Source organism: Bacidia gigantensis, assembly GCF_019456465.1.
Source record: "Bacidia gigantensis strain McMullin 20006 chromosome Unknown contig_283, whole genome shotgun sequence".
Lineage (NCBI taxonomy): Eukaryota > Fungi > Ascomycota > Lecanoromycetes > Lecanorales > Ramalinaceae > Bacidia > Bacidia gigantensis.
Window position 1 is genome coordinate 495,542 of NW_025408607.1, and position 27,248 is coordinate 522,789.

The 27,248-nt window shown below is 50.4% G+C and overlaps 5 protein-coding genes across 5 annotated transcripts; 4 read left to right on the forward strand and 1 right to left on the reverse strand.

The window, feature by feature from the left end:
• Window positions 1-1,327: 1,327 nt before the first annotated feature.
• On the forward strand, window positions 1,328-9,096 carry KY384_008043 (uncharacterized protein; the record flags this gene model as incomplete). Its single annotated transcript, XM_044816532.1, has 9 exons — window positions 1,328-1,594; window positions 1,653-1,663; window positions 1,717-2,468; window positions 2,521-2,607; window positions 2,751-3,647; window positions 3,698-7,177; window positions 7,229-7,468; window positions 7,518-8,327; window positions 8,387-9,096. 9 exons carry the CDS (start codon window positions 1,328-1,330, stop codon window positions 9,094-9,096), a joined length of 7,254 nt encoding a protein of 2,417 aa, XP_044666582.1.
• Window positions 9,097-9,926: 830 nt separating this feature from the next.
• KY384_008044 (uncharacterized protein) lies at window positions 9,927-11,960 on the forward strand (the record flags this gene model as incomplete). The annotated part of the gene is made up of 2 exons (XM_044816533.1): window positions 9,927-10,712; window positions 10,746-11,960. 2 exons carry the CDS (start codon window positions 9,927-9,929, stop codon window positions 11,958-11,960), a joined length of 2,001 nt encoding a protein of 666 aa, XP_044666583.1.
• A 6,344-nt stretch (window positions 11,961-18,304) lies between these two features.
• Window positions 18,305-20,158, reverse strand: KY384_008045 (uncharacterized protein; the record flags this gene model as incomplete). Its single annotated transcript, XM_044816534.1, has 3 exons — window positions 18,305-19,383; window positions 19,437-19,828; window positions 20,112-20,158. 3 exons carry the CDS (start codon window positions 20,156-20,158, stop codon window positions 18,305-18,307), a joined length of 1,518 nt encoding a protein of 505 aa, XP_044666584.1.
• Window positions 20,159-21,305: 1,147 nt separating this feature from the next.
• On the forward strand, window positions 21,306-22,543 carry KY384_008046 (uncharacterized protein; the record flags this gene model as incomplete). The annotated part of the gene is made up of 3 exons (XM_044816535.1): window positions 21,306-21,804; window positions 21,886-22,183; window positions 22,330-22,543. The coding sequence occupies 3 exons, from the start codon at window positions 21,306-21,308 to the stop codon at window positions 22,541-22,543; spliced, it is 1,011 nt and encodes a 336-aa protein (XP_044666585.1).
• Window positions 22,544-24,450: 1,907 nt separating this feature from the next.
• On the forward strand, window positions 24,451-26,565 carry KY384_008047 (uncharacterized protein; the record flags this gene model as incomplete). Its single annotated transcript, XM_044816536.1, has 2 exons — window positions 24,451-24,683; window positions 24,738-26,565. 2 exons carry the CDS (start codon window positions 24,451-24,453, stop codon window positions 26,563-26,565), a joined length of 2,061 nt encoding a protein of 686 aa, XP_044666586.1.
• Window positions 26,566-27,248: the final 683 nt, after the last annotated feature.

The following is a 27,248-nucleotide window of genomic DNA, read 5'->3' on the forward strand; positions in this document are numbered from 1 at the left end:
ACATCCAAAGCTCTGACATTCTTGTCCTAAGGATGCTTCTGTAACCTTGCTGGGCACCAGGGGGCGATTAGCATTATTCCGCCGAAAAGAACATACGAGCAAAAGTATCACTATGCCTTTCTGCGACACCAACGACCACGCGGTACATTACCATACCATACTATACAGATGGCATTCACAACGGAGGCGCGTATCTTACGACCGCTTAGCAGGCTCAGACTAGTAAATCTTCTAACCTCAGCGCCACAAGACCATTGTGATTGAGTTTTCAAATGGGCCCAGACCATGGTTGCGACTATCGCATCGCGCTATCGCAGTAGTCTAGCCTCGATACGATGCATTAGTGAGTCTATTGACGCTAATGCGACATACGTGGCAAAAACCCCGAGATTTTTGCTGCAGCGCAACGGACCGGTGTGTCGTTAGCGGTAAGGTATTCCCTGGCTGGGGCATGTTGGCAGCTGAGACCTGAAGCTAGGGGAGTTAGGGGCCAACGGGTTGGTCTTAGCTTGCTGTCGACGGGCCATCAATGAGGGGACATGAAAAGCCTGTTGGTTGCACCACCCCACGTTCCATCCTGCAGCTAAAATTGGCGTGCACTTTCGGCTCCGAGATCTTTCTTCATCTCGGGACAGATCATTCAGATGCGACTTTGCTGTGCCCTTAGCGGTAGGTAACCCCTCATTGTGGCTCACAATTATGCACTGTTAAGCGAGAGGCTTCAGATCGTATCTTCCGACTTGGTCGCGTGGCAAGCGGGATACGAGGTCTAGACCTTCGCCAGAAAATGCCTATATGTGAATCACAACTTCTCATGCCATGTTGGGTCTAGAGCCTAAGCAGACGCACGGCTGGGGAAGCCGTAGCGAAAACCACTGTCATAAGATCTGTATCTTATGATCGATGGATCTAAATGGGGTCTCGATGATGGGCAGACATGGGTGCTCTTGGAATTTGACTCTAGTGGCGCTTTCACGAGCGAGAGCAGCAGAGACAGCCAGCTTCTTAGCGGTGGTATGGAAGATCATGGTCATATCTCGCTCACCAACATGACGTCCTATGCTAAATTGGGGTTGGGTTGAGGCTCTGCCAATACTTTCACCAAGGTAATCTCTAAGTGCGTACGGGCAGTGACAGACTGAGCATCAAACACCACCGCACGCTCAACACAAGACAGTTGATGAAGCTCACTGCCTTTGATGCAATATTCAGAAGGCCCACTGTGGCCATCGTAGCCATACGAATCTGCCCTCAATCGCTGTATCTGACAGTCTAGAAGACATAGGAAGACCTCATCGCTCACCTTTCGTATGCGCCTTGTTGAGCCATGGCTACTACGCAGCCATGGGTCGAGTATTACCAGATGAATGCAGGCTTGGACTTTTTTGGGGACTGTGCAATCGTCTTGCTTGTCAAAAAGAAAGGGACTTTGAATCAGCTACTATCAGCAGTCTTAGTGGATTGCGGAAGCAGTCAAAGAGTCATTGAGCCCATTACACGCCTCATCAAGCGGGTCCAATCGACCTACGTACTCAAGCCTGAAGATAAGAAACAGTTCAAGTTTGACGCTGTGGTGATTACGCACTGGGACAAAGTAAGCTCACCCGGATCGAAACTATGGGGGCTTTTGACTTACAAGCACTCCAACCCAGGATCATTTCGGGTAAGTTGAGTTGTCCACCGTTGCAAGTTGCGATCATGAATACATAGTTGAAGTGGGCTTGAGAAGTTGTTCGACGCATACCCATGGACAAACAACCAATTTCCCCTTTTCAGATACACTATTGTAACCTCGCCGGCAGTGCCAACGCCCTTAACGAAGCTCTTTTGCGGGGACGGTTTTCAGGCATCGGCGAACTCAAACCCTTTCGTGACGTCCATTCCCCCAACGACTGTGAGTAAGCCCATCGCTGCGTTTGATATGCAAGCAAAGAAGGACCCAACAATTCCGTGCTTGCGTGTCGTGCCAGATTTCGGGGATTTCCTAGGAGTCAATCTATTTAATGCGCAAATACCAGGACTAGCTACTGGAACGTGGACGTCAACGACTTCGCTGGAGGCTCTACTTGCTGCAAATAATCCTGGGACGACAGACGCTCCCAATGCGCCAGGCTTCTACATCGTCGCGGGCGAGCAACAAGTACTAGGCTCACCTTTGGCCAAAAGGCAAGGTCGAGTCATCAAGGACTCGGTGAAAGGCCGCAAAAACCAAGATTCCCTGGTCTCCCTCTTAATCTGGAAGGGCGTTGGGACAGGTCCGAACAAGGTCTCACTTTATACCGGTGGGGATGCCGAGTACATAATAGAAGACAGAGTCGCCACCTGGCTTCAAAACCCCAAACCTTACACGGTCAAAGCCGTGAAGGCAGGTCATCATGGTAGTGCGGCAGGCACGTCCATGGATTTTATCTCTCAACTTAAGCCCGACCTTTATCTTTTGTCCACGGGGACAGAGCATCAGCATCCCTGTGGGTCTATGTGCCTGCGCAGATTCTTGCAACGACTCTGACAATGATATAGCCCCGGAGGTTCTATTCTATCTCTACGAGTATGCACGAAGTAGAGGCACCGCAGTTATCAACAAGAACGACACTCAAAACTTTATTGGTAAGTTGAGTAATCGTGCTGTTCAATCGTCGCATGGTGTTCATTTGCACAGCGAATTCCTTAGCTACGCGAGCTCGTGAACATGATAGCTTACAGTTCCTCTTTTGCAGCTGCAACATGCTATCCATATCATATGGGCATAGTTGGTGATACAGCCGGCACAAGACGGTACTTTCACAGTCATGATGCTGATGTCGACAAAAAATACGGGACGAGTGCCAAGAAGCCTTATCAGGACTACTTGACAGCTTTACAAGCTCTGGCCCCTGCTTCGGAGAAGACGACAAAGGCGGACGTCGTCTCGAAAATCCGTGACGGTCTAGCTGCTGTCGATACCACCGCATTGGTCGCCTCCAAGACGGGAGCAAATTTTAAGAAAACCATCCTTTATAAGCAGGAGCAGAAGAAGTACAACGTAGCATCGAATCATGTGGTAGAAGAACTTGCGCGCCTACGTTTTGAACAGATGTGCACCATACCTTCTGATTATATTCCAGCGGGTTTGTTCAAGGACGAATATACAGGCATGGAGCCTGCCAATATCAAAGCCACAGATTATGTCAGGGTGATATTTACGTCCAAAGACGCCCTACCGCAAGAAGCGAGACCGCAGGTGGATGTTATGCCGCCAGTTGTGTTGGTGAAAGCCTCAAAGCCGAAGAAGAAACCGGCAACTAAGAAGAAAGGCAAAACGTCACAAGGCCTTTCCAAAAGGGGCCTCGACGATCCCCTAGATCCGCCTGATGACGACGACGAAGATGATGACGAGGGCACCGCGCAGACACGTCGGCGAAAGCGGGAAGCAAGCGGGCCGGCAACTGCTGCTCTTGATTATTCTCTAACGCTGGATATGGAAAAGAACATTAGGGCGCAAGAAATCCCGATCGACGATGATGAAGGCGATGCCGAAGAGATGGATACTGGGGACCCTGATATGTGGCTGTGGCAGGACATTGACTACTTTGACATTCCACCACCTTTGACCAACAACACACGCAATGTCAGTGGGGTCCAAGCATCTGCTGCCGTTGAAGGACTAGGTCAGTATGACCCCGTCCTTAAAGATGAGCGCTACTAATGCAGGTCAAAGTGTCAAGGGATCTGGCTGTAGCAACGACGACCTTCAATTACATACGTCCATACGATGGCCTGACCGGAGACAACGTCCTTTTCACGCAGTCTGGCTCTCGCGAAGATAGCTTTGTTTGTGCGCTGGCAGACACAGGCATTGCAACTACCTTGACTACAACGAGTAGCATCGACGGGGCATGGACATCGGCCGTCAGTTCAGTTTCCGCCTTCTACCTTTGGATACGCGATCTTCTCCCCGTTGAGATCGTGACATCACTCTCAATGTCCGCTAGTGGCAAATACACACCTTCTACTAACAATACTTCTATTTCAATTTTGTCTGTCATCGCAGAATTGCCCAAAGCTTCTGCAAGCGTTTCAATCACGTTGTCCTCCGCATACCGCCCAACATCCATTCCCTACGAGCCAAGTAATCCTGATACTTACGGTATCGTCAATGATCAAGGCTTCGTCGTTGACAGCCCTGGAGTCCTACTGGGTCTTGTACCAAGCGACAACAATGGCGAAGTAAGCATGACTTTGACACAGGTCTGTGATCTGGTAGGTTTTGACGTGCCCATCTTCCTGGACTCCTCTCAAATATGCACCCTCCATCGGAATGATCAACATACTTTGATCAATGGTCTTTGGTATTTTCCAATGGACAACAACAAAGCGGCCTTGCAACTCAATTTTCAGCTGCTGAAGGACTCAGCCTTGGCTATCACACCACCAGGCTGTATCTTCACGAACACCATATTGATCATCCAAAATGTCGCGACTTTGGAGTCTGATGTGAACGATGATGGCACAGTAACGGACAACATCGTAAACATACCGTCACTATGTCTTCGCACATCCATGAAATTTGAAGGCCAAAGTGAAGCCGATAGCTGGGATGCTGCAGTTGCTTTCAGCGATGACGGTAGTATCCATATCATCATTCTTGATCTACAATGGAATCATTCCACCTCCCCGCTGGGCTCCTTCTGGACATGGCTGACGGCTCAATTGAAGATCGATACAGAGGGCGCAAATCCCCAAGCTCAATTCCAGGCATTCAACGCGTCTCACAGCAGCATGACAAAGCCGGCAGACGGGGAGAGTGCGATGAAGTTTCGGGAGATCAAGGTCGTTCTCAATTACGATAGTGATGCCAAGAACTGGAGCCTTCTCGAGTTCGATATCAATTTCGAGTTGGACGTTGATTGGGGCATCAAGGCTACAACACCAGACGCAAGGGTCCCCCTTGAGCTTTCTTTCAAATACATGCCGCCTGTGAGGCTTGATGATACGCCAACGTATACAGCATGCTATGCGGAGCTCACCGGAGAACTCTGGCTCCCTTTGAGTGACCGAGCCAAGGCAATTGTACAATTCAACCCCCAAGGGGCACTTATCCCCGTTCTGCAGCCGACATACCAAACCCCACAGTACTATGTTTCTCTACCCGTCCTCCTGTCGGCAAACTCTGCACCTGACATCCCAAATTGGCTGCCTACGGCCATCACTCAATTCTCAGCGAAGTTGAGTACAACCGACATTGGATTCTCTGGAACGCTTGCGATAGACCCAACCATCGATCTCGCGTCCCAACCCACACACTGGTTGAAGTTACAGAGAATCCAACTTGCAGCGACGTATACCATCAGTCCGGCTGCCTTTTCCTTCGGTTTTGGGGCCACTTTGACCCTCAATGCGCCTGACCCAGCGAAATACATGGCTCTCATGGACGTGGAAATCGCGTACCAAAGTTCATCGTGGCATATCTCTGGCCAGGTGGGTGATCTCAACGGGGCTTGTCTCTATAGTCTCTTCAATGGAGACAGTGACGCTATCATGACAGTCTTGTCGGACCTCACTCTCGAAATCTTAAGAGTGACCTTTGATCATTCGAGCAGCTCGCAAACCTTCAGCGCGACCGGCAGGATCGATTTCGGTCCCCTCGAGCTCGACCTGGACTTCCAAAATCTTGGTTCAACGTGGTCTTTCAGTGCTAGCTTGAAGGATACGGTCCCGCCAGACACCACGATATCCTTGGCAGACATAGTTGCTGATATATCCTCGGGGTTCGCCGATAATCTCCCAGACTTTCTCACCACACTGATATTTGATCTCGATGACGAGGCCAGCATTACCCTCGACTGCGAAAAGATCGGGACTGGCAAAGACAAGGACAACAATGACAAATTTGCCATCATCTTTAGCGTTCGGGCCAACTTTCTTGGGGTGGAGCTGAGTTTCGTTCAGTTGAAACATCTCGAGGATCCCACTATCCCCGTCAAGCGTCTTTTCAAATTTACACTCGGGAAGCTACCGAGTGTCGACAAGATACCTATTCTTCCTCAACTGGAGCAACCTTTCGATCAACTAGACTTTCTCTGGGCCACTGAGGACTTCACGTCTTCTGAGGTTGACATCTTGAATACGAACGTGTATGAAGACAGCCATGATCGGCTAGTGGTAAAGCAACCGCACATGAAGAGTGGCAATGATGCTACTAACGTTGCGTTGGCCAAAGGCGTGCACTTCATGATCGTGGTAGAAGAGGATGGGCTGCCAGCAGCTATCCTAGACCACACCTTCGCTGCTGCAAAGGCGACCCCTCCATCCAGCACTGACGACTCCGTCACACGTGGAGTCGATGAAGGGCAACCTCTGCCAACAAAGACGCCAAACACTACAGCTCTCTGGTCAAAGACGATAGGACCGCTAACCATAAGCTCCATAGCTCTAAAATTTGAGGATAGAAGGTTGGTATTGACACTTGATGCTAAAGTCAAATTTGGGCCGGTTGAGGCCATCTTCAAAGGACTCGGTATCAGCTTTGAGCCCAACAACTTGACCTCGCTGTCAACTGCAAATTTCGACATCATGCTATCTGGCATCGGCATCGAGATGAATCGACCACCGGTTGTCATAGCGGGCGAATTCTTGAGACTCTCTTCGCACTCGTACGCGGGAGGTATCATTATCGAAGTTGAACCGTACGCCTTTGTCGCTGGTGGATTCTACGACAACGCGTTCCCCAACCCCAAGGCTCCCCCACCGACATTCAAATCCCTGTTCGTATTTGTTGCCATGGAAGGGCCGGTAGCCACCATTGAATTCGCTTCCCTTTCGGGCCTGACGGGTGGCTTTGGGTATAACTCGCAGATCACTCTGCCAGACGTCGATAATGTGACTTCCTTTCCATTCCTCAATGTCGACAGTATCTCATCTAGCGATCCACTGGCAATTCTGAATGGCTTCTTGAGCGCCAAACCGGTCCCTTGGTTTGCGCCCGCGGACGGTCCAATGTGGTTTGCGGCCGGACTGACGGTCCAATTGTTCCAAGTCCTGTGGATCAAGGCTGTGGTAGTCATTGATGTGGGCCCTGATGTCATCTTTGGCATCTTCGCTGAAGCAACGGCAAGTATTCCGGAAGATGTTACTGATCCCACTGAAGCATTTGCACTCATCGATATGGGTATCGTAGCGACGCTTGACTATTCAAAGGGTATTGGTTGCAAGCTCTGAGCAACTACAACCAGCGCTGACAACTCCACAGGGCTTTTCCGCTGCGAGGGTCAGCTTACACCTAGGAGTTTCATCCTCTCACAACAATGCAAATTGAGCGGGGGCTTCGCATTGTGCCACTGGTTTGAAGGCTCGGGGCACGAAGGTGACTGGGTCTTTACAGTTGGCGGCTATCATCCAGCATACGTAAGCAAACGACCTGTGACGCTTGGTCTTGTGCTGATCATGACCCAGAAACCGCCTGCGTGGTATCCGGTGCCAAAGAGGCTCGGTATGTATCTGGCTGGCAGCCCAAAAGTCCCTCTACTGACGTACTGCAGCCATCACATGGCAATATGATGACACTATCTCTATTCTTGGAGAGTCTTATTTCGCAATCACGCCGAAATGCTGCATGGGAGGTGGAGGGCTCCACCTGCGCTTCCACAAGGGCAATGCGGAAGCTTGGCTTGACGCAACCGCAGACTTCCTCATCAACTACCGACCCTTCGCATTCACGGTCGACATCAGCATCACGGTGGGGGCCAAGTACTCCATCAACATTGCTTTTGTCCACAGTAGCTTTGATGGTCACATTGGAGCGCAGCTGCACCTTCAGGGACCACCAGTGTCTGGTTACGTCCATATTGATCTGTCTATCTATGCTTTTGACATTGTGTTTGGCCAGTCAACCACAAGCAATGATCCTCTGGATTGGGCACATTTCTGCGCCCTTCTGAGACAAGAGAAGACTGTCAAAGACTACTCAACCGATAACGTTAGTGGAAAGAAAATGCACAACATTGAAGCAACGGATGGTATGACGAGCGACACAACCAGTACACAACAATTCAATGTCAAGCAGGTTGAGACTGACGTGTGGTCTGCTGATGGAGCCAGCTTCGCTTTCGCCTTCGCTTCCCTGTTTCCAATCACAAGCTACATTTATGACCCGACCGGCGAGATGGCAAATACCCAGTATCAGACGTACATGAAGCCTATGCACACCGAATCAAGTGTTACTACAACATCGAAGCTGACAATATACATCGACGAAAAAAGCCGGGACGATGGCAGCGAGGCCGGAGTCCATCCGATGTTTGGAATTGAGCCTGTCATCAAGCAAGTCCCCAGTGCCTTGTGGACGCCTTGTAAGTTCCCCTAACCTAGCATTTCATCGCTCCGTGTACTGATTATCTCCCACCACTAGACGACCAGGCTCAAGATCCCATGGCGATCCCAGCAATCTCCTTATTTCATCCGAAACCAGCACCCAAAAACCTCTCCTCTCTCCTCGACCCAAGCGATGGGACCGTCGCGCAAATCATGGGCTTCAAGTTCTCCACCCCACCGAAGGACGAATCAGACGACACCATCGAACTCAACATTTCCGCTGCTTCAATTGACATCGTTCCGGGCGGCCCACCTATCCCCGACGCCTCATCGATCCCCTCAACGCTGACCCTGTCATCATCCTCAGCTCAAGTCGCCATCATCACAGGAAAGTGGCCTCCCATCATTGCAAGCAGGAAGTACTCGGCCCGCAACATCGTGGGCCGCGTGGCTCGGCCCAAGTACGATCGCAGTGACGTCCTGAAATCTTGGGCCACGTTCTCTGGCGCTCTGAATATGGAGCAGTGGAACGATGCAACGGGCGATCCTGCGACGGATAAAGTCAGTCGGTATGGAAGCAGACTTAAGGGCTTGGGAGATCAGTGCTCGTATGTGCCGATGCAGTGGATGAGTGAGCAGATGGCTTTGGACGGGGAGGGAGAGGGGCAGGTTCTGCTGCCGGTGTTGAGTGCTGCGGCGACGCTGGATGGGTCGGTGGGAGATGGAGATTGGGCGAATGTGGGGTGGAGAGGTGAGCCGCCGGTGCTGAGTAGGGATTTTGGGAAGGGTTATGTGGATAGGACGTGACGTGGAGGAAATCATCCGGAGCGTTCAAGTGATGATGTGCTCCACCACAAGGAGGCTAGAGTTGAAGATGAGGTCTCGGTGCGACTATGAACTCTAGATTTCTCACGCACACTCGTGGCATTCACATGAAATAAGGTCATGCACCCTAATCCTGAGTATCAAAGAATGAAAAGAAGCTAGTATGTTATTACATTTAATACTTATTGCTTCAACGAGACGGGATCACGCTAACATAGCGGAGTCGAAGGAGCAAAGATTAGTACGGCTACACTTGCTGGCCCTGGCTCAAGCTAATGCAGCTAAACTCGAGGTATAGTAGCACCACTAGGCTTGCTAGTCCATAATCTTTCCCCGGGTATTATGACTCTTAATAACACGCCGTGGCGCCCCATTAGACTGGTCTCGCCATACACCACTGATGGTGGGGATTCATGGCAGCTACCACGAGCTTCCATGGCCGAGAGTCTCCGACCACCTAGCAACGAAGGTAGCCCCCTAGAGAGTTACCACCAACGCTGCTAAGGAATGCCAAAGCTCGAATGTGTTTACAGCTATCACGAACGCTAGTTTTCTTAACACGGCGTCTTCCAGCATGCATCGAGGAAGCCTGTGCGAGAACTCCGCTTTCATTTCATTTTGCCGTACATTAGGGTAATGTCTTTGTGTGCTACTGATGGTACCTTTTGCTGGGGGAGCTACAGCAGACCGTAGAGTGAGTCGAACCTTCAAGCTGGCGACGCAGGAGTTAGGGTTGTCTTTCCAAGCCGACCAGCTTTCGGTGGTCAGGTCTATCAATTCTAGCACATAGATCGTGACCGGATTCAAAGACCATGTCCTTTAATCAGCCCAATCTGGGCCAACTTCAAATCATCAGCGCCACATTCGGCGGCCAGGACATCACCACCGCCGCGCGCAACACTCTCCTCAAAGCATTGACCTTGAACCCGTCGCTGCAAATATGGTCTTTTCAACTCGCTGGCCGTTCGTTCGGGGAGGATCCAGATCCCAACGTCTTGAAGTGTCTGACCCTTGTCTATCGCAACAGCATTCCTGCTTCGACGGACTGGAGCGCACCGAAAAGTATCACCAAACAAGAAGGGGCATCGGTAAACATCCCCTTCGATGGGAAGAATGATGTTGCCTGGTCGCCGCCCTCCACCTTCGACCTGCCAGCGAACGGGCTGCTGATCATCGCTGCTTACTGGTGGACGGGCGACGTTACCGAGCTATTGAAAGCGAAGTTTGCTGCAATGCAAGCGACGGCCAATAAGCCGACGATCTTGCAGATTGGAACGGACCTCTTAGGCACTGCTCCCACCTTGCCAACAGACGTGAGAACAAAGAGAACATTTTCAGTGACCTATGGGCTAGCCACCAGTGTTGGGTTCAAGTTCGGCGTCGCGGTCGGCAATCCACCACAAGATGACACGCCTGATTGGCCTGTTCAGCTTCCGTTTGCTTTTCCGCCGGCACAGACACCGATGTATACTTACCAAGGCGTCTTTATAAACCTCAAAAACGCAAGTACTGACGACAAATACTTGTATCCCAAGGTCGTCGCTCTGGATGGTTCCCCCTATGGGATGGCCTTGATCACGGATATGAGATTGCACCAGGTCAGTTGAGCCCATGCTTAGATCTTTTTGTAGCTGGCTGCTGAAGTCGATCTAGGGCAAGATGTCGACTTAGCCTTGGTAGAGCGTGCAGGTTGCATTGAAGGGGATCGATACTACGTAGGCTTTACAGCCCGTACTGCAGCAGCCCCCAACGGAACGATCGCAGGGGATTCATGGCTCGTTGACACCAGGATCCAAGCGAGTACGGCAGCTACCAAGATGATTATAAGCGTGACTTGGTCAACAGATACCAACGGCGTACCCAGTGTCGAGTGGTCAGGCTTGACGCCACGTTCGATGAACTTCACCAACGCTGATCTCCGCCTCAACATCTACGCCTGCGTCTTCGGGGGTGTCGACTGCACCCAGTGGTTTCGCCAGCAATACGTAACCAGCGTGCTCCAAACCCCTCCCACCAACGCCATCAACCAATACGTCTTCACGCCCACGACCTCGTTCTTCGGGGGAGATCCCCAACCCAACATCCGCAAAGTCTGCATCATCATCTACCGACTCGCCTACGCCGTCAGCTCCACCAACGGCATTATAACCAACCCCTCCGACCCGCCCATCACCGACCCAAAATGGCAGGACGGCTCTTCGCTCCAACCGTTCCACACCGCCACCTACCCGATCCTCAAAAACATCTCCGACTTCCGCACCGCCGCGCAAACCGAAGACGTCCCTCTACCCATTGATCTGCTCAGCATCGACCAAACCCCCATCGTCTTCCCCATGAGCAACTACCCCTTCATCGCCGCCGCCCTCTGGCAAGACACCCCGATCACCGAGCGCGTAAAAGCCCTGATGGAACCCTACCCGCCCCTCCCCACAACCACGGACCTCACCTTCCTTGTCAGCGCCGCCTCCGAGGCTCTCCACATGGACGAACCCTGGCCCGATACGCCGAAACAGACAGTCGTGCTGTACGGCCTCAAGACCCCCGCCACTTCTCCCCCCGGCCTCTACACCTACGCCCTGAAAATCTCCTTCAACAACCCTAACGCGCCGTACACTTTCACAATGCCGATTACGCTGGATGCGCTGCCCCTGAATACTGCGTGGCCCGCCCCAACGATGGGGAGCTCTGCGCGGAGGGAGCCGACGTATCGATACGTCACCTTCTTTAATAACACGGATAATGTGATGGCAGGGGAGGCGGTGCAGGCCGTCGATCTGTGGCCGCAGGTCTGCAAGCAGGATAGTGCCACGTGGGATGCGTGGGAGAGGGGGAAGGGGAAGGGATGAGGGCCGCCTGGCGTATACCTCCTGGTACGTTAAATAGCTCCCCCAAACAAATTTCCTTCCTTTGTACTGTTTTTTCACGCCTTCCCTTATATATCGATCCCCTTATCCCCCTATTCCCCTTATCCCCCTATTCCCCTATATCCCCCATATCCCCTTCCTAAAACCCCCCCGCCGTCTTATCTTCTAACTCCCCCCCCTCCCCTCAGGCACATCCAAAACCCTCGACCTCATCCTCGACGCAACATGCACCCCTGGCGACGCCTACACTCTCGCCCTCCGCAACGCGACCGACACGCTGGCCGCCCCGAGGTCGAACTGGATCACGGTTGTGTATCAGAGCCCGAGTTTTGATGCCAGGCTTACGTGCGTGCCAAACCTTGTGGAGGGACGGGGACGGGTGGGGGCATTTGATTTAGTGGGCGAGGGGTTTGCGAGGCCGTTGTTAGCGTGAAGGGGAGGAAGGAAGAGGGGGGGGGGGTGGTGATAGTTAGGGATAGTTGTCGGGGGTGGGGTGGAGAAGGGGGAGGGAAATGGAGGGGGGGGGGATTCTTAGCTCTAGCATATCTGGAGATCGTGGTTCTTGCTGCCTCTTTTTCGTCCTTCTATCCTTTATAAGCGATCAATAAAGCCGCAACCTCTGAGTTTTGGACACCACCTTCATTACTTAGCCGATGGAATGGTGGAGGGACGATTTAGATGTAAATAATAGCTATAATTGAACAAAGACATCACCTAGCCTCAAACGCTACAAAGTGTTATCAGGTCGCAAATCGCTGTTGAATCATAGGGTACATGTCTTATACATAACTATTAGTAATGTTTTCTTAGAGTAAGACACTTTGGGACCTAAGAGAGCTCGAATCTTTAGCGCTTGTTTACAAGTGAATCTAGTATACGTTAGTTAGGGTTAAGCGGACCTAATGCTGTACCCTTAGGCTAACTTGTTAATAACACTTTGTGTAGTCGCTTTAGTTAATTACTTTACTTATTCCCTAGAGTTTCTTTTAAAGGTTATGTCTTAGATTCTTTAATAATTTTTAATATTAAGTAAATTAGTATTATTAATAGTTATATTTAAATAATATTATTAGTTTTTTTTTATATTTATTTTTAATAATAATTATAATTACAAATAATAATAATTAAAATAATTAAACTTAGGTATTAAATAATAATTTTTATATATAAGCTTTTTAGTAAAAAGAAAATATAATTAAAATGGTAAATTAAAAGCTATTAAATAAGTTATAATTAAATATAATAGCTAAATAATATTGAAGTTAACTCTTAAGAACTATTAAAAGCTATAGTATTTATAAAATATATATCTATAACCACAAAGAGTGTTAGCAGGGCTATATAGAGCTTATAAAACGAAAACACTATAATGATTAAGTGTACTCCCAATCTAAGGGCCCTAGCGGTTCATGGGATAAGTGAGATGCTTTGTCCCGATCGGTCACGGCAGCTTCCTTTACGATGGGTCATGCGATCCTCAGTGTGGTCATACGTAGGTGGAGTATCTGAAAGATAAATGAGCTCTCTTGCTCATTGCGACGCTGCCGTTTGCCCTTCGAACCTGTAAGCGCATCATATGTGAAGTGGCCATCGTAGGGATAGACTCGATATATGAGTGTCACCTTGGATTGAAACGAACGAACCTTGAAGGATTCCCTTGCCTAGAACACCATCTCGACTTCGATTACACAAGTATTGCCTTGACTAAAACCACAGATCGCGAATGCGGGCGACAGACGGGCAATCTCTTCAAGTATATATGCTGTAGACAGCCTCGTTTCGCAAAGCATGAGGGGTTTTTTGGTCGAAAAGTAATTCTGCGGGCTGTCAAGGTGGGCTTGTGTATCGCTCTTCGAGTACTTTTCGACTGACCAAAATGTGTTGATTTGAAATGGTTGTGGTAAAGGCCAAATACTGCTTTCAATGATATGCTGTCGTACAGGCACTCTTCTCTGCTCACATTCAAATCTGATCGCACTGCAGGGAATAAGAACTCTGATGTCAAGAAAGCCAAATGAGCGTTCCAGAGCCTAGGCTATGATCTCTGTTTTAGATCCCTTAAAGGTGTTCTGCCCAACAGCTAAGTACGTCAAGTGTGCAAACGTCGAAGACTTCGTGCCGCTTTGCTGCAGAGATCTTTCGGTATTGGTATACAAAGCTGCGTTGCCACCAAAAGACTTGCTTTTTGGAGCCTAAGAGGTCCTCGTGGAAGACTGATAAGCATAAGCAGAAGCATTCCGCAGAGCCTCACTGCCTCAACTGAGATTCTTCTTTGAACAGCAGTGTAGGGGAACAATAGTGAGACCATCAAGCCATACGTATGCACCATGATAACGACGAATTTGCCAGTGGAATGACATACGGCTTTAAGGGGTGCTGAACGATGATGAACTAGAGTCTCATTCGTTGATTCAGCAATACATATTTTTTATGTGGACTACCCTATTCCCATTGTTGGACCTGTAAAACAAGGATATTTGCTAGTGTCATAAATACTATGCCATTTATGTCACCACGGCTCCGCCTTTCAAAGGTTTTGGACTTGTTGTTTACGTCACCGATTATGGTCTTGCCTTTCACTTGCTTACATCTCCTCTCTTCGTAGGTGAGGCTTATGAATGCTGAGAAAGCGGCCATGGTGCAGAATTGGTCGGTGATAGATCAGGAACGAGTGATTGGGGTAGCTCTCAGGGCAGCTAGGTCTCGATTAATACTACGTCTACAAGGATTGTTCAATCTGCCTACTAAAACGTCCCACGGTCCCAGACAACAGTTGAGGGCGTGGCCGAGTTGATCGTAACGTGCACGAGTGATACGTACGTAGTCTTGCGCGCAGACGTTGGAAGATGGCAAATGAGTAGGTGTTCAAACATAAGGGGGTTGGCGCGGTGCCGATCGAATGGGGCAACCTTGTGAGGCCCCTAAGGACCGTGTTGATAGGTTCGTTGGCCGAAAGCCCGTACGTGGACATGGAGACGGGCTATTACTCGGACACGTTCGATCTCACGATGATATACTTACCCTGAAAACTTTTAGACTCTTGCAGCCCTCCCTAAAATTCCCGCCGCGTCAAGAACCGAATTCAGGCTTAAAATTCGGCGCCAAATGCTCATACAGTCCGTGATCACAACGTTGGTTCAGGAAGATGCGATGATGGCCTCAGTCAAGAAGTATGAAGAAACAAGGGCGCAGATGAATGCGTGGATGCTGGCGAGTTTTGTAGGTGGTTCGAAACTAGTATCTTGTTGTGGACGGCCATGTAGAAGTAAACAACGATATTGTCATCAAAGCAACAGCTCGGCGTGGACAGGACGATTCGGATGGAAATATTAACGCCCACATGGACGAGAAGACTTCACAGTCGATCACATGATGATAGTAGGTATCTTTCATTATAGAGCCGCGGGATTTGGGGTGCACATGGCAGAAAATCCAAACTAGGACCTGCCTGTAAACGAGGAACATCAAGAGGAGATCGTTAATACCAGAAAGTTCCTGGAGTTCAACCACGGCAGTACCTAATCTCCTTTGGTTTCGCAACCACGAGGTAGCTGAGAGCGTACGAATTGCACATATCCAAATGTCTGGTCGTTGGTGGTAAGACGTCTGCCGAGAACTTCAGCAACTTCTGCCTCGGCGATCTAAAAAGCAAGATGGGGAGACGAACGGCCAGTTCAAGTGCGATGAGACCTATCTGTGGGTCTGCTTCCATGCTGTTGGATCCAGATCCAAGAGGCGACGACGGCTGTCTGAATGGTTGGGGAAATAAGTGATGATGGAAATCCTCATGTAGCTGCGGGTATTTGGTCGTGGTGGCTATGGTGGTGGTGGTAATGTCTGGGACTTTAGCCTAGATGTCGTGCTATACGCGATTAGCAAGAATGGCGGTAGAAAAATTACTGTTGTATAAGCAAAAAGGGTAATACTAGAGAATAAGCGAGTCAGTAGAAAAGAATATGAGAAGGCTTTGTGAAGTCGCTCTCTATGCTACCTGCTTGTGTGCTTGGAAGTTGACTCCATGAATGCAGGGGTACCACCGCTAAAATCACAAGTGCTTCAATAGCCATTTCTAGCATCAAATTCTTCTACGCTATGCTCGTCCCTAATCTCAATCTTTTGAACCACCCACTAGCGGCATCTCAGCCCCAAATTCCCACCGTCCTTCGGGATCGTGCCTCCCTTAATCAACGCCGCCTTCGCATTTTTCCCCGGATGCAGCATATCTTTCCGGGACGATTAGCGGAAGTTAGTAGCCGTCCATTCAATGATTATTGCGAGGCGCGTTAGGATGATCCAAATGCTGGGAAGTGTGGCGTTTAGACCTGAGATATAGAGGCCCAGGAGGCCTGTGGAGCGTTCGTTCAATGAGATGAGGCAGAAGCAGTACAGTAGCGGAGAACACTTACCATACTTCCACCAACACGGAAGAAGATGCACCCTTCGTGAGTGGTGAAGCTGTACCATGCTAGTTCATGGCTGAGACGAACAGTACGAACGACGAATCAGTGTAGATCAATAATTTGGCTCTTTCGGCGACCTTCAAACATGTCGTGAGTGCTTTCATTCTCAAGCGCACAAGACTGAAAGTGGAGGAGTTGCGCAGATCGTCAACTTAGGCCGCCATTGACATATGAGACTCATATGAATATGATGCATATGCTTCACTCTCAGCTTCGTGGAACGCCATTCAGAGATCGCGAATGTGCCAGACTCTTCAACAAATTTGGAAATGACGCTTTGCTGGCGAGAGCTAGAGGAAAGATCTGACAGCAACGCAGTACAAAATGTCCTCCAAAGCCACTCCAAATCTGGCATAGCTTGAATCAGCAAGGCATTGTACGTCGAGAAGAATGCATAAGACTCCTCGGTGCTAGAGAGTCTGAAGTGAAGGGCTTCATATGGAAAATATGCGCCGCTCGATTCTACCAATCAGCGGAAATCTTGGCAGCGCTTACTCATCCTTGATGTTGCCGATGTTTATCCGGCTGCATCTCCTCTCATTTCTTAAGCACCGACGTCGAGATCCCGATAGATGTGCCTCGGCCTGTAAGAGCCTCACAGTACGTCCTCGATATCCACTTAGGATCGACTGGAGACGCGTAAAAGAGTCGGCAGAGATCACAGACCGTCGTTGAGGATGCATGGTAGGTCGACTTGCGATCTTTTTCGAAAGCTGCCCCAGCCATCACAGAATTCTCTCAAGCTGGTCCGTCTGCGTTTGGAACCTACGCTGACAATGACGGCTTGTGCGAGCGTAGGGCCCTCCTCATGCCCTCCACCAGGCCAGAAATGCTGAGAAGACGGCCACGGCGTTCGAAGAGGGGGAGATGCAGGTCTTGACAATATGTCCAAGACAGCAGAAATCATCATGGACTCTATACTTCACACTATATGTCGCATGTGCGGTACGCCTATTGAAGTAGACGAGCAATAGCTGTGAATTGTCCTACAGGGAGAGGATCCAGCACCGCGATCTGGAAAGCAAGAGAGGGCCAAGAAATGGATGTACAAGATGGAATAAAGCGCAGTCCCTTCAATCACGTATTCAAGAAGGGTGTCGACGCCTTGCGGTTTCGATAGACGGGACAGTGTTTATTTCTGTAGTGCAAGCCCGGATATAAGTTGTTACCTCCGAAGCTATCAATCTATAGTCTAGCAACCATCCCCTCTCAATGATCGCTCAAATTGCGTGTTTAAAGGGTATCTTTCCAATGTCTGAGAAATCTCCATTGTTGTCCATCTTAACCTCGCTCGCATTTTGTCCTATTATACGTAATCCATTGGACTTTCTTCTTGCAAAGGTACTGATGTGAGGAGAAACATAAAGAATAGCTCTCGTGTCTCAGCTAATTGGAAGCCAATCAATTTATGGTCGAAGAACGAGCTACAATCAACGTACAAACAGTGTCAGGGCAGGTCAAAGTCTCGGGAGATTGAAAGAACGCCACGAAAACGACCACTTCTGAACATGGAGGAGGCAGACACCTTCAGTAGACCACTCGAGAACCCTTCTAGAACCATTGAGCAACAGAGTCGTTTTATGACAATGGTCACAAGGGGAAAGGGGCTGGGAGCCCGAGCCCTGGAACATCGTGATCTAGGCCTCTGGAGCGACAAAAGCAAGCCTGAAGCCTACCCGAGACAGTGTCTAAAACTCGTCCTGGTCCTACTCCTCGGTGCAGCGACAATTCTCGTACAACGAACGCCGACAATGCTTTCGTATTAATGTTTCATCGACCACACCCTCGCTCCTTGTAGTCTTCACCTCACTTCACCTTTCCATCTTTCCCCCCCCCTCCGGCGCTCTTTACTCGTCGTTGGCCCCCCTATTTCCACCCCTCCAGCACCTTCACCGTTCCACCGCTCTCCAAAGTCCTCTTAACATCGTCCGCGGCTTTCAGCACCACCGTCTCCTCCGTCCCGAGCTCCCTCTCAAAAGCCGCCCGTGCCTTACGTTTGGTATCCATCCACGTCGCGCCATTGAAGCCGAGGTTCCCTTTGTCCCCCTGTCCCTGCGCATCAAGCAACATCGATGCAAAACGGCCGACACGGCAGCTCCACTCCTCAAGCCCGGATACAGCCACATGAGTATTGTTTTTGCCGTGCGATTGCCATGTGCAAGGCTTCTCTAGGAAACCCTGGCCGCCCTCGTCTGCTTCGCTCTGTTGGACGTGTGGGCGCGCGCTCCGAGTGGCGAAGGGGATGTGGAGAGCGGCCATGAGGTCCATGAACCTTTTCCCCCAGCTCTGATCAACGAGGTGGTGGAAGTCGTCGAGCTCTTGTTGGAGTCTCTCGATGTAGTCGGTCCATGCGGTCATGGTGTCGTCGAATCGGGTAAGGCGCATGTCAATCGTTGTGTAGGTCCGCTGAATGTATCTGATGTCTTCTATTCTGTCCGCCAAAGCCGGCGGCATCAGACCGGGGATGTATCTTTTATAGCCGACTTCTTTCCATATGAGGTCTTCTAAGCTGGCGATTGCGTTCTTTTTGGCGCTCGTGCCGATTGATGTTCCTTCAAGGATGGGAGATAGCGCACGTGCGAAGGCGGGGTACTCTTTCTTTGTGAATCTTTCAAGTTTTTTCAGGTCCTGGGATGCAGATCGGTAGAGCGGCTCAAAGTCGTGTAGGATTTGCGATTGGATGTGGTAAGCGTAAGGCGTGTAGTGCGGGAGAAGAGAAGAGTTGAGCTGAGAGTTCAACATGCGTAGTGTCTCAAAGGGTGCCAATAGGAAGAAGTTGACAAAGGTGATGTTGCGGTAAGGTTGCCCTCCTGCGTTTGCGTACTGTGTCATATAGGTAAGGAAGCGCTGGTAGTCCCAACTGATGCTGTCCATAGTCCAGCAGACATGATGGGAGAATTCTGCAAGCGGAGAAGACAGATTGGTACTCGCATCTATCAGAATTGCTACGGAAATCGGGTCAGTGTCGCCCAAAGTACTGTTCGTGTTGCTGGCTTACCCAACTCGCTCCGGACCTCTGGCACGCCGTCAAAGGGAGCATGCAACAATCTTCTTCTCTCATGCTTCAGATTGGTGGTAAGCTCTCGGAGCTTCTCGGGAGCGACTAACAGGTCGAAGATGAATTGGTCCACCTTGACGTCGGTGTTATTGTTGCGTGGTAGACTCTCCCAAGGCGAGACGGCAGGCAGTGGGGTGACATGGATGCCGGGAATAAAGCAAATACCAAGGCCTGTGAATAGATTGTGAAACCCTCCGCAGAAGAACCAAGTGCAGGTGCACGATTGGATCAGAAACCAATTCGCGAACAGGCTCAGCCAGCCGAGAACGAACCAAATCTTCAAGAGAAGAGCGAAGATGTACGTCGCTTCTTCTATCACCTGTGCTAACCAGCTGAGCTCGTCAAAGTTTCGGAGGGGACGCAGCAATTACTGGTCAAGCATGCGATTGAGCCAACGTGCGACTGCTCTCACAGGGTTGATAGGGTTGAATACCATGGCAACAGCTGCTCTCAATCGAGAAAAGGTCGGAAGTAATAAGGGGCGATGTGCAAGACGCTGGCATTAATCAGAAAAGAGAACAGACGTGCGGTGATGATAGTCGGGAATAGTAGGTAGTAAAGAGTGTGGAAGATGGTGTTGAAGAAGAAGCAGGAAGTCCGGAATTGATCCCAGACGGTGACAAGCACACAAGCAGCAAAAATAGCACATGTGCATAGTCCATGGCAATGGCAATCTCGACAAACGACAGAAGGTATTACGGGACAAAAACAGGTCGTCATCGTTCATCGTTATTGACATGGGGTTGGCTTGGATGGGTGTGCGCAGAAGTGGAAGTGACAATTACAGGGAAAAGAGAAAACGTCCGCAGGCATCAGGAAGGAGTAGGGGTGGAAATGCAGGCACCCCGCCCTAGACTCATAAGGCATAAGCCCCGGGGGCGGCCAGGATCACCCCCGGTGTTTAGGTCACCCAAGTGACCCAAGAATTTCTCCGGACGGGATCTCGCGGGGGGATTTTCTGAATTGTGACAACCTGCCCTTTTCTCTTTTCTCTTTTCTCTTTTCTCTTTTCTCTTTTCTCTTTTCTCTTTTCTCTTTTCTCTTTTCTCTTTTCTCTTTTCTCTTTTCTCCAACATCCATGGGCTTCATCTGCGGACCCCACGACCTCATCGGCAGGAGCAACTGAGACTGCAAAAAACAGAAAACAGGCTATCTAATGACAAAATTTCTCCAATCCTTCCAGGCAAAGGCGCCCACGGGAGGCAAGAGCTCCGGTACATGGCAAACAAAGCGGCCTGCAAAATGCCAACTGTCCTCCCCACAACTCTGACCCCGCTTTGACTCCGAGAGACTTCTCTGCAGTGCAGGTGAACGCGGCCTGCATGGGTTTGCCTCCTATTGAAAGCCTGTCTTGCTGCTCCTCTGCTGGTGTTGGCCTTCTTCTGAGCAATCACATTCATCGGCGGCCTGCCACCGTACTCGTACTCGACTGCCGAAATGGGGGACTTTCGGGGACAGTTCCACAATCCTGCTCCCCGTTCCGGGGGGGCACTGCCTAAAGTCTTGGGGTTGCCGCATGCGTACAAAGATGAAAAATGGTGAGTGACAAATGCAGACATCGGTTTTTTCTACATGAAAACAATTTTCGCAATTTCGCAATTGTCGGTACCCAATCTACCAATTCTACTTCCCTGCCTGCTGAATGCGTGCAACACTACGGAAGTAGCAATAATCATTCATGCCTTCTCCCGTTCTTCTCAGCCCCCTTTCCCGGGACTTTCACTCTCCCTACTCTTCACCACTACTTACCCCATCAACTTGAACACTCTCATCCCATCCTCATACTCTCGAACCCTACCTCCCGCGAACATGGACGAAATCGCCCGGCTCTGGAACCGTGCCAGGGATGATTGCTCCCATTTCTACCATGGTCTCAGAGGCAACCTCTCACAACGCTACGCCAATCTCCGCGACCGCTTCAACCGCATCCGCACCGCCTACCAAAATCGAACCCATGTCGAGAAATTCATGTTTTGGCTTGATCGCCTGCTCCTTTTCCTTCTCCCTTTCATTCTGCTTTTTGGGCTGTCACAGCTGCCTCCCACCACTCCAATCGGCAATGTCCAGACATTCACGTTGGATTTTACGACAGGATACCATGTCATTGCAACAATGGCGAATGAGAGCTTTGCTGCCCCACTTCATGTCAAGGTGGCATATGGAAACCGAGGTTTTTTCGATCCTAGAATTGGAGATACGCATCATAGCGATCTTTTTGGGAATCAAGGGACGGGCTTGTCAGTGATCCGTCGCGCGCCCGAAAATAAAAATGACAAGCCCGACTCGTCCACCAGCTCAAGTTCACCTGGTACGTCTCCTTGCCCCACTTGCCCTGCCTGTCCTTCTATCTTCCCCTCCAGAACACTGACGAATCCTCACCTTCGCACAGCACTCAACGGCGAGCACGTCACTCACCTTGCCTTAACCCCAATCTTCCCCACCAACACCAACAAATTCCGGCTCATGTGGGCCTGGCCTGGCTACTTATCCTCCTGCCTTTTGATTCCCAACTCTGCCCGTGGAAACCGCCTCTCCGTGCGCCGTCTCCTGAAGGAGGGCTGGGTAATAATCATGAAAGAAGACGACGGCACGATTGATTCGGGGCCGCGCACAGGGGAACATGATGGGAAAGATCAGAGTGGTGGGTATGCGTGGGACGGAGATTATGAGTTTGTGGGGCGCGCAGGGTGGGAAAAAGACACACAAGGGTGGGGCTTGAAGGGGAGACATTGGAAGGTGGGAAAGGGATGGAAGAGGAGCTGGATGCGGTAATTTCTCACCTGCACTTTCATCCTGCCCCCCAAAATAGCAATGCTGACGAGAAGATTGTTAGTTATGGCGCCAAAGTCGACCAGGGACGCGGGTCCGGGAAACAAGGCATGGATGCGGGCATGGTGCTTAGGCATCGTAAGTTGGGTTGGGAAATTAGGCCGAAGTGGGTGGTGGTGAGTGAGGGATATGGGGAGTGGCGGGTTGACCTCATGGTGCCAGATTATAGGCCTTGGGGAAATTGGGCGAGTCGGACGTGGGCGAGAATGAATCATTGAAAGTGCGATGTGCATAAGGGAAAAGGGGGAGAGAAAAAGGATTCGTGTGGGCTGGGTTGCATGTTTGTGTATTGGCTTGTGATTTTTTTTGATGATGTGGATGACATCTTGAGAGCCCAGCTATGGTTCCCCCGATCTTGTGGGTGGAAGTGTTGACTGTGCATTTTTTTCGTTGGGACATGGATAGATTGAGACTAACAAATTGGGTAGTATGTCTTAAATCAATCTCCATATCCTCCTCCACGGGAATCTTCCAATCCAAAGATTGCCAGCAGATTGCCCCCCATCACTATCAATCATACCGGCAAATTTGCAGGCAAATACAGTGTTGCTGTTCGGATGGCCGCATATACGAGCACTCGTGGTTGCCTAATGACTTATAGTGAAAAAGAAAAAAACAAGTCAAGCAAAACAGCGTAAGATATCCGACCTCCATCTTCTCTCAGCACCGCATTCACCCCTATCCCCCTCTCCTCATCCTTCTTCTCTCCCACCAAACCTCAACAACAAGTATCCCTTCACCCCCCATCCCCATCCCCATTCCCAACATTCACTCCCCCCATCTTGCAGCACCACTCACCCACCAGCCTCCCTCCACCAGTCCTGCTTCCCCCAACCCAACCCCACCCCCAACCCCGAACCCTAACCTTCCACGGAACCATGTCCGTCTTCCTCTTCCTCCTTATTACAGTCCCATACTTCATCCTCATCACCGCCCCTCTCGCCCCGCTCTTCCTCCTCTTCCTCCTCTTCCGTATTAAGCGAAACAAGCGCCGGTACAGCCACGGCGCCATCTTCACCGCGCTCTTCATCGACTACCTGCTCCTTTGCACCATATACGCGGGGGTGGGGGGGTCGGGGGAGGTGGGGGCGAGGGCAGTACTGTCGGCACGGCGAAGAGGTGGGCGTATAGGAAAGGTGGGTGGATCGTTCTTGGGCTGATGCAGTGGGGTTGGTGGGGTGTGGGGGTTTTGAGGGCGTATGTTGGGAGGGCGTGCAGTGCGTGTGGAAGAGAATGGGTAAGGGTACTTACTTTCCTTATGTTATCGCAAAAAATCTGATCTTTTTTGGAGCTGGTGGCGCCGCTGAGCAGCTAAGATGCATGAATAATGGAGGGGAAAGCTGATTGTTGTTTCGAGCAGGATCGTGATCATCAGACCTGGCGTGATTTGGGTGCCTGTGCTGTCGAATCCGCATCAGAGGCTACGAAGACCTTCGCGACCTGGCTCGCCTCGTGGCTGCCACCGCTTAAAGAGCTCTCGCACGGCGCTCTCACGGTCTTGCGCTGCGTGTATGATCTCTGCAAGATGCAGCTCTGGGCGCTTTGGGCTGTCTGCAGCAGTCTTCTTGCCTTCGTCGTGGCTGTGGTGTCTATTCCTTGGTGGGGTTTGGTGCGGGGTATCTCTCGGGCTGTGGGGAATTCTGGAAGGTCCTGTTGGGAGATTGTTGGTGTTGTGGCGGCGGTGTTGGGGCTACTGATGGCTGTTATGGTGGCTCTTGCAGTCTACGGAGGCAGGCTTGGGACTGGAATTCGGCGGTCTTTGGAGTCTGTCTGGCGCATGGTTTGTCTTCATTGGGGGAAAGGATTGTTGGGCTTGGTTTTCGGGGTCATCGCGTGGTCTGTGGCTGACGATATGGGCTACACAAAGTCGAAGGAGATATATGGGGATGTGATCTGGTGAAGGGCATTTGGATGGGTGGGTATCGTATTGATGCAATGTGTCGTTCTATCAAATGATGTGGTTTATTTAATATTCAGTATTGTGGCTCTAACAATAGGTGTCAAAATGAAGCAAAGATCGGACTTCGGACATCCGCCTCTCATTGTTCGTCCCCCCAAGTATATCCCCTTCAGCTTTGCTCCTTTACCACGCATCCTCTCTACTTCTCACATACATGCTGACACGATGGGGAATTTTGGTTCACCGAGAAAGCATTTGGCCACTGTGGCTTGGCTGACCTTAGCAACGATATGCTCTCTGCTTGGTGGCCCATTGGTAGCCGGGGTTTGGATGGATAATATTGATGGGTCCTATCGTGACTTGAACGATTTAGAGTTTCACGAGGCGAAATATCCATGGGACATGCTATCGATAGGCTTAAGCCTTCCCAGTAGTTGGGCCTTGGTGATCTTTTCAAGGTAAGCTCACCGTGCCTACGTATTTGATTGATAGAGTGTACCAATGTAGCCTAGATACGGATCCCGTTCTAATGATCAGGGGCGGTTCGCACAGCAGGTAGCACAGGAGGCCAAGCGACGTTGCGCCAATCTCCATCTTGATCTACAGGACATCTCTAGTCAGCTTCTACAGCTCCCCAACCTTGATCGGTTGCCTCATCTGCAAAATAGATTGCGCGGGTATGTTTTCGACGATCAACAACAACACACTTCTCAACAGGAGCCATTACCAGCCCCAATTGGCGAGGAGAGTCTACCTGAAGCTCATTCACCTTCCCAACACCCTCCTCGACAAGGACCAATAGAAGCCTCGGTTGGCCAGAAGACCTTACATGAAGCTCATCCACCTGCTACTCACATTGGGAGCGCGCCAATTCTACCCTCACGGGTGTCATCGACACAGAACGCTCATCTGGCGTGTGATCTGGATCAGGATGCCAGTTGGTTTCCATCAAGCTTCGGTCAAGTACCGAGGCCGGACAAAGCAAAGGGAAAGGAAGTTCTACGAAGGCATCCATATACCGATTCTGAAGACCACCTTGACTCCGATGAAGATGTAAATCGAGCGTCTAGTGCATCTGCGCGGCGTCGCTTTCAAACTCCTTCATTTGACGACCCTGAACCCGTCAGCGAGGATCCTCGTCTTGAATCCCATAGGCCTTGCAGAGATGAAGCTACAGGCCAGACTTTGGGCAGCCCTGATAAGAATCATGACGAAGAAAAGGAACATGATACGATTCTGTCTCATCTTGCGGACCAATCTAGGTCCATTGAAAGCACTCACGTTTCGCAATCTTCACACCGCCAAAAAAAGACTAAAGGTGATCCTACGTCACCGATAAACCAGATTGCCCCTCCGAAACTAGATCATACATCCCTTCAATTGGGTGAAGATAATCCGTGGGCTGCTGAGCCGAGTTCGCCTGTTATCTCAAAGTGGATGCGTTCTCCACCTGAACCCACTGAACACAAGCCTCCTAGTCGAGCATTCACTCCATTGCAGCCGGAACTGCTACAGGGGGGTCCATCACAAGGGCAGGCATGTGCATCTGAGGGGTCTCGACAAAGCCTACCGGAAGCAGCTGGTCACGGTGCAGAGGAGCATCACCAGCCTCAAAACCCTGCTAATCGAGATGAAATATATACGCCAGCGGCCAAACCTATGGAGCGACAAAAAGTCAGCGGAGACGCAGACAGAGCAGAGAATGGACCCTCGACCCTCTCGAATTCTCAGACCGGCGATGAAGATGAGGTAGCTCGTGGTACAACAGCAGAAGCATTTCCAGGCTCAAACGCTAAGTCTAATACAAGTCATGATGCCGAAGCTACTCACCAGACTATACCACCAGAACCGTCTCTCCCTGCAGCAACTCCCCAGTACTTGGCCGCTGAGTCCATCACCGTTAGTAATGCTGAAGCTTCCCACCACACCACACCTACTGAACCCTCTCAATCTCTCAAGTACTCAGCCCTGGCTATCTTGCGCAAAGAGTTCGAGGCCGTGGATCTCAGACACAAAAAAATACATGAAGACCCTCCATCGTACATGAACATCATAGCCGAATGGTTCAAACTAGAAGATTCTTGTGTCAAGAACTCACGCACCCACACATGGATCCAATTCGTGTACGATGACGAGCAATTCCACGAGATGAATCGTCTCAAAGTATGGCTGCGCAATAGGAAACATTATGACTTCGAGGACGACCCTGAGACGAAGCAATCCGAACACAAGTTCCCGCCGAATTATAAGGGGGCGTATGGGAAGAGTATTCACGAGATTCGCGTGAGGGTCAGGAAGGATTTGCAACCTAGGTGGGACAACAATACGAAGATGATTTGATTTACGGTTGTGATTTTGGTCCCTTTGAGGGATGATGTCGCAGCAGTCTGCTAGTTGTCGGTAAGATCTCGTGCGCTAATTCCTATAGCACCAATGCAATGGGTTGCTTATTCAAACAAGATTCCACACGACTTTTGATGGCCACAGGTATATCCAATTCGACATGAGGCGAAAGACATAGAGTCAAGGAGACATTTTGCCAATCCACAAGTCCAGAGCATTGAGGACTACTGAAGCTATGATGCCACCCTTTCATCGTCTCTGATTAGATCAAGACCCTCCCCATAGCATCGTAAGTACTCTTTCTTTCAGATTGCACATCTTTACAAAAGCGACATGCCGAAACCCAAGCACCTACAGCATCCATGCCTCCTGGCACGAGAATTACAAACATTCATTCAAACTGTCATACTTCGGTCTGACCTTTATGCTTGTCGTCACACCACCCCCTTCCCTTATCATCCATATCTGATGTGACAAGTTCTCACCACACACAAACTGCCACGGAGCATCGTCCCCTCCCCACTCTTAGCCTCAGGTTCGAACATTACTCAAGTCTCACTCTTTACAGTCGTCCTTATTCTACGCCCAAAAACACCCAAACAAACTGCCTTACTATTCCCCCCCCCACGCCCCCTCCCCACTACGACGACCACCAGAGGATGCTTTGCTCGGGTTCAAAC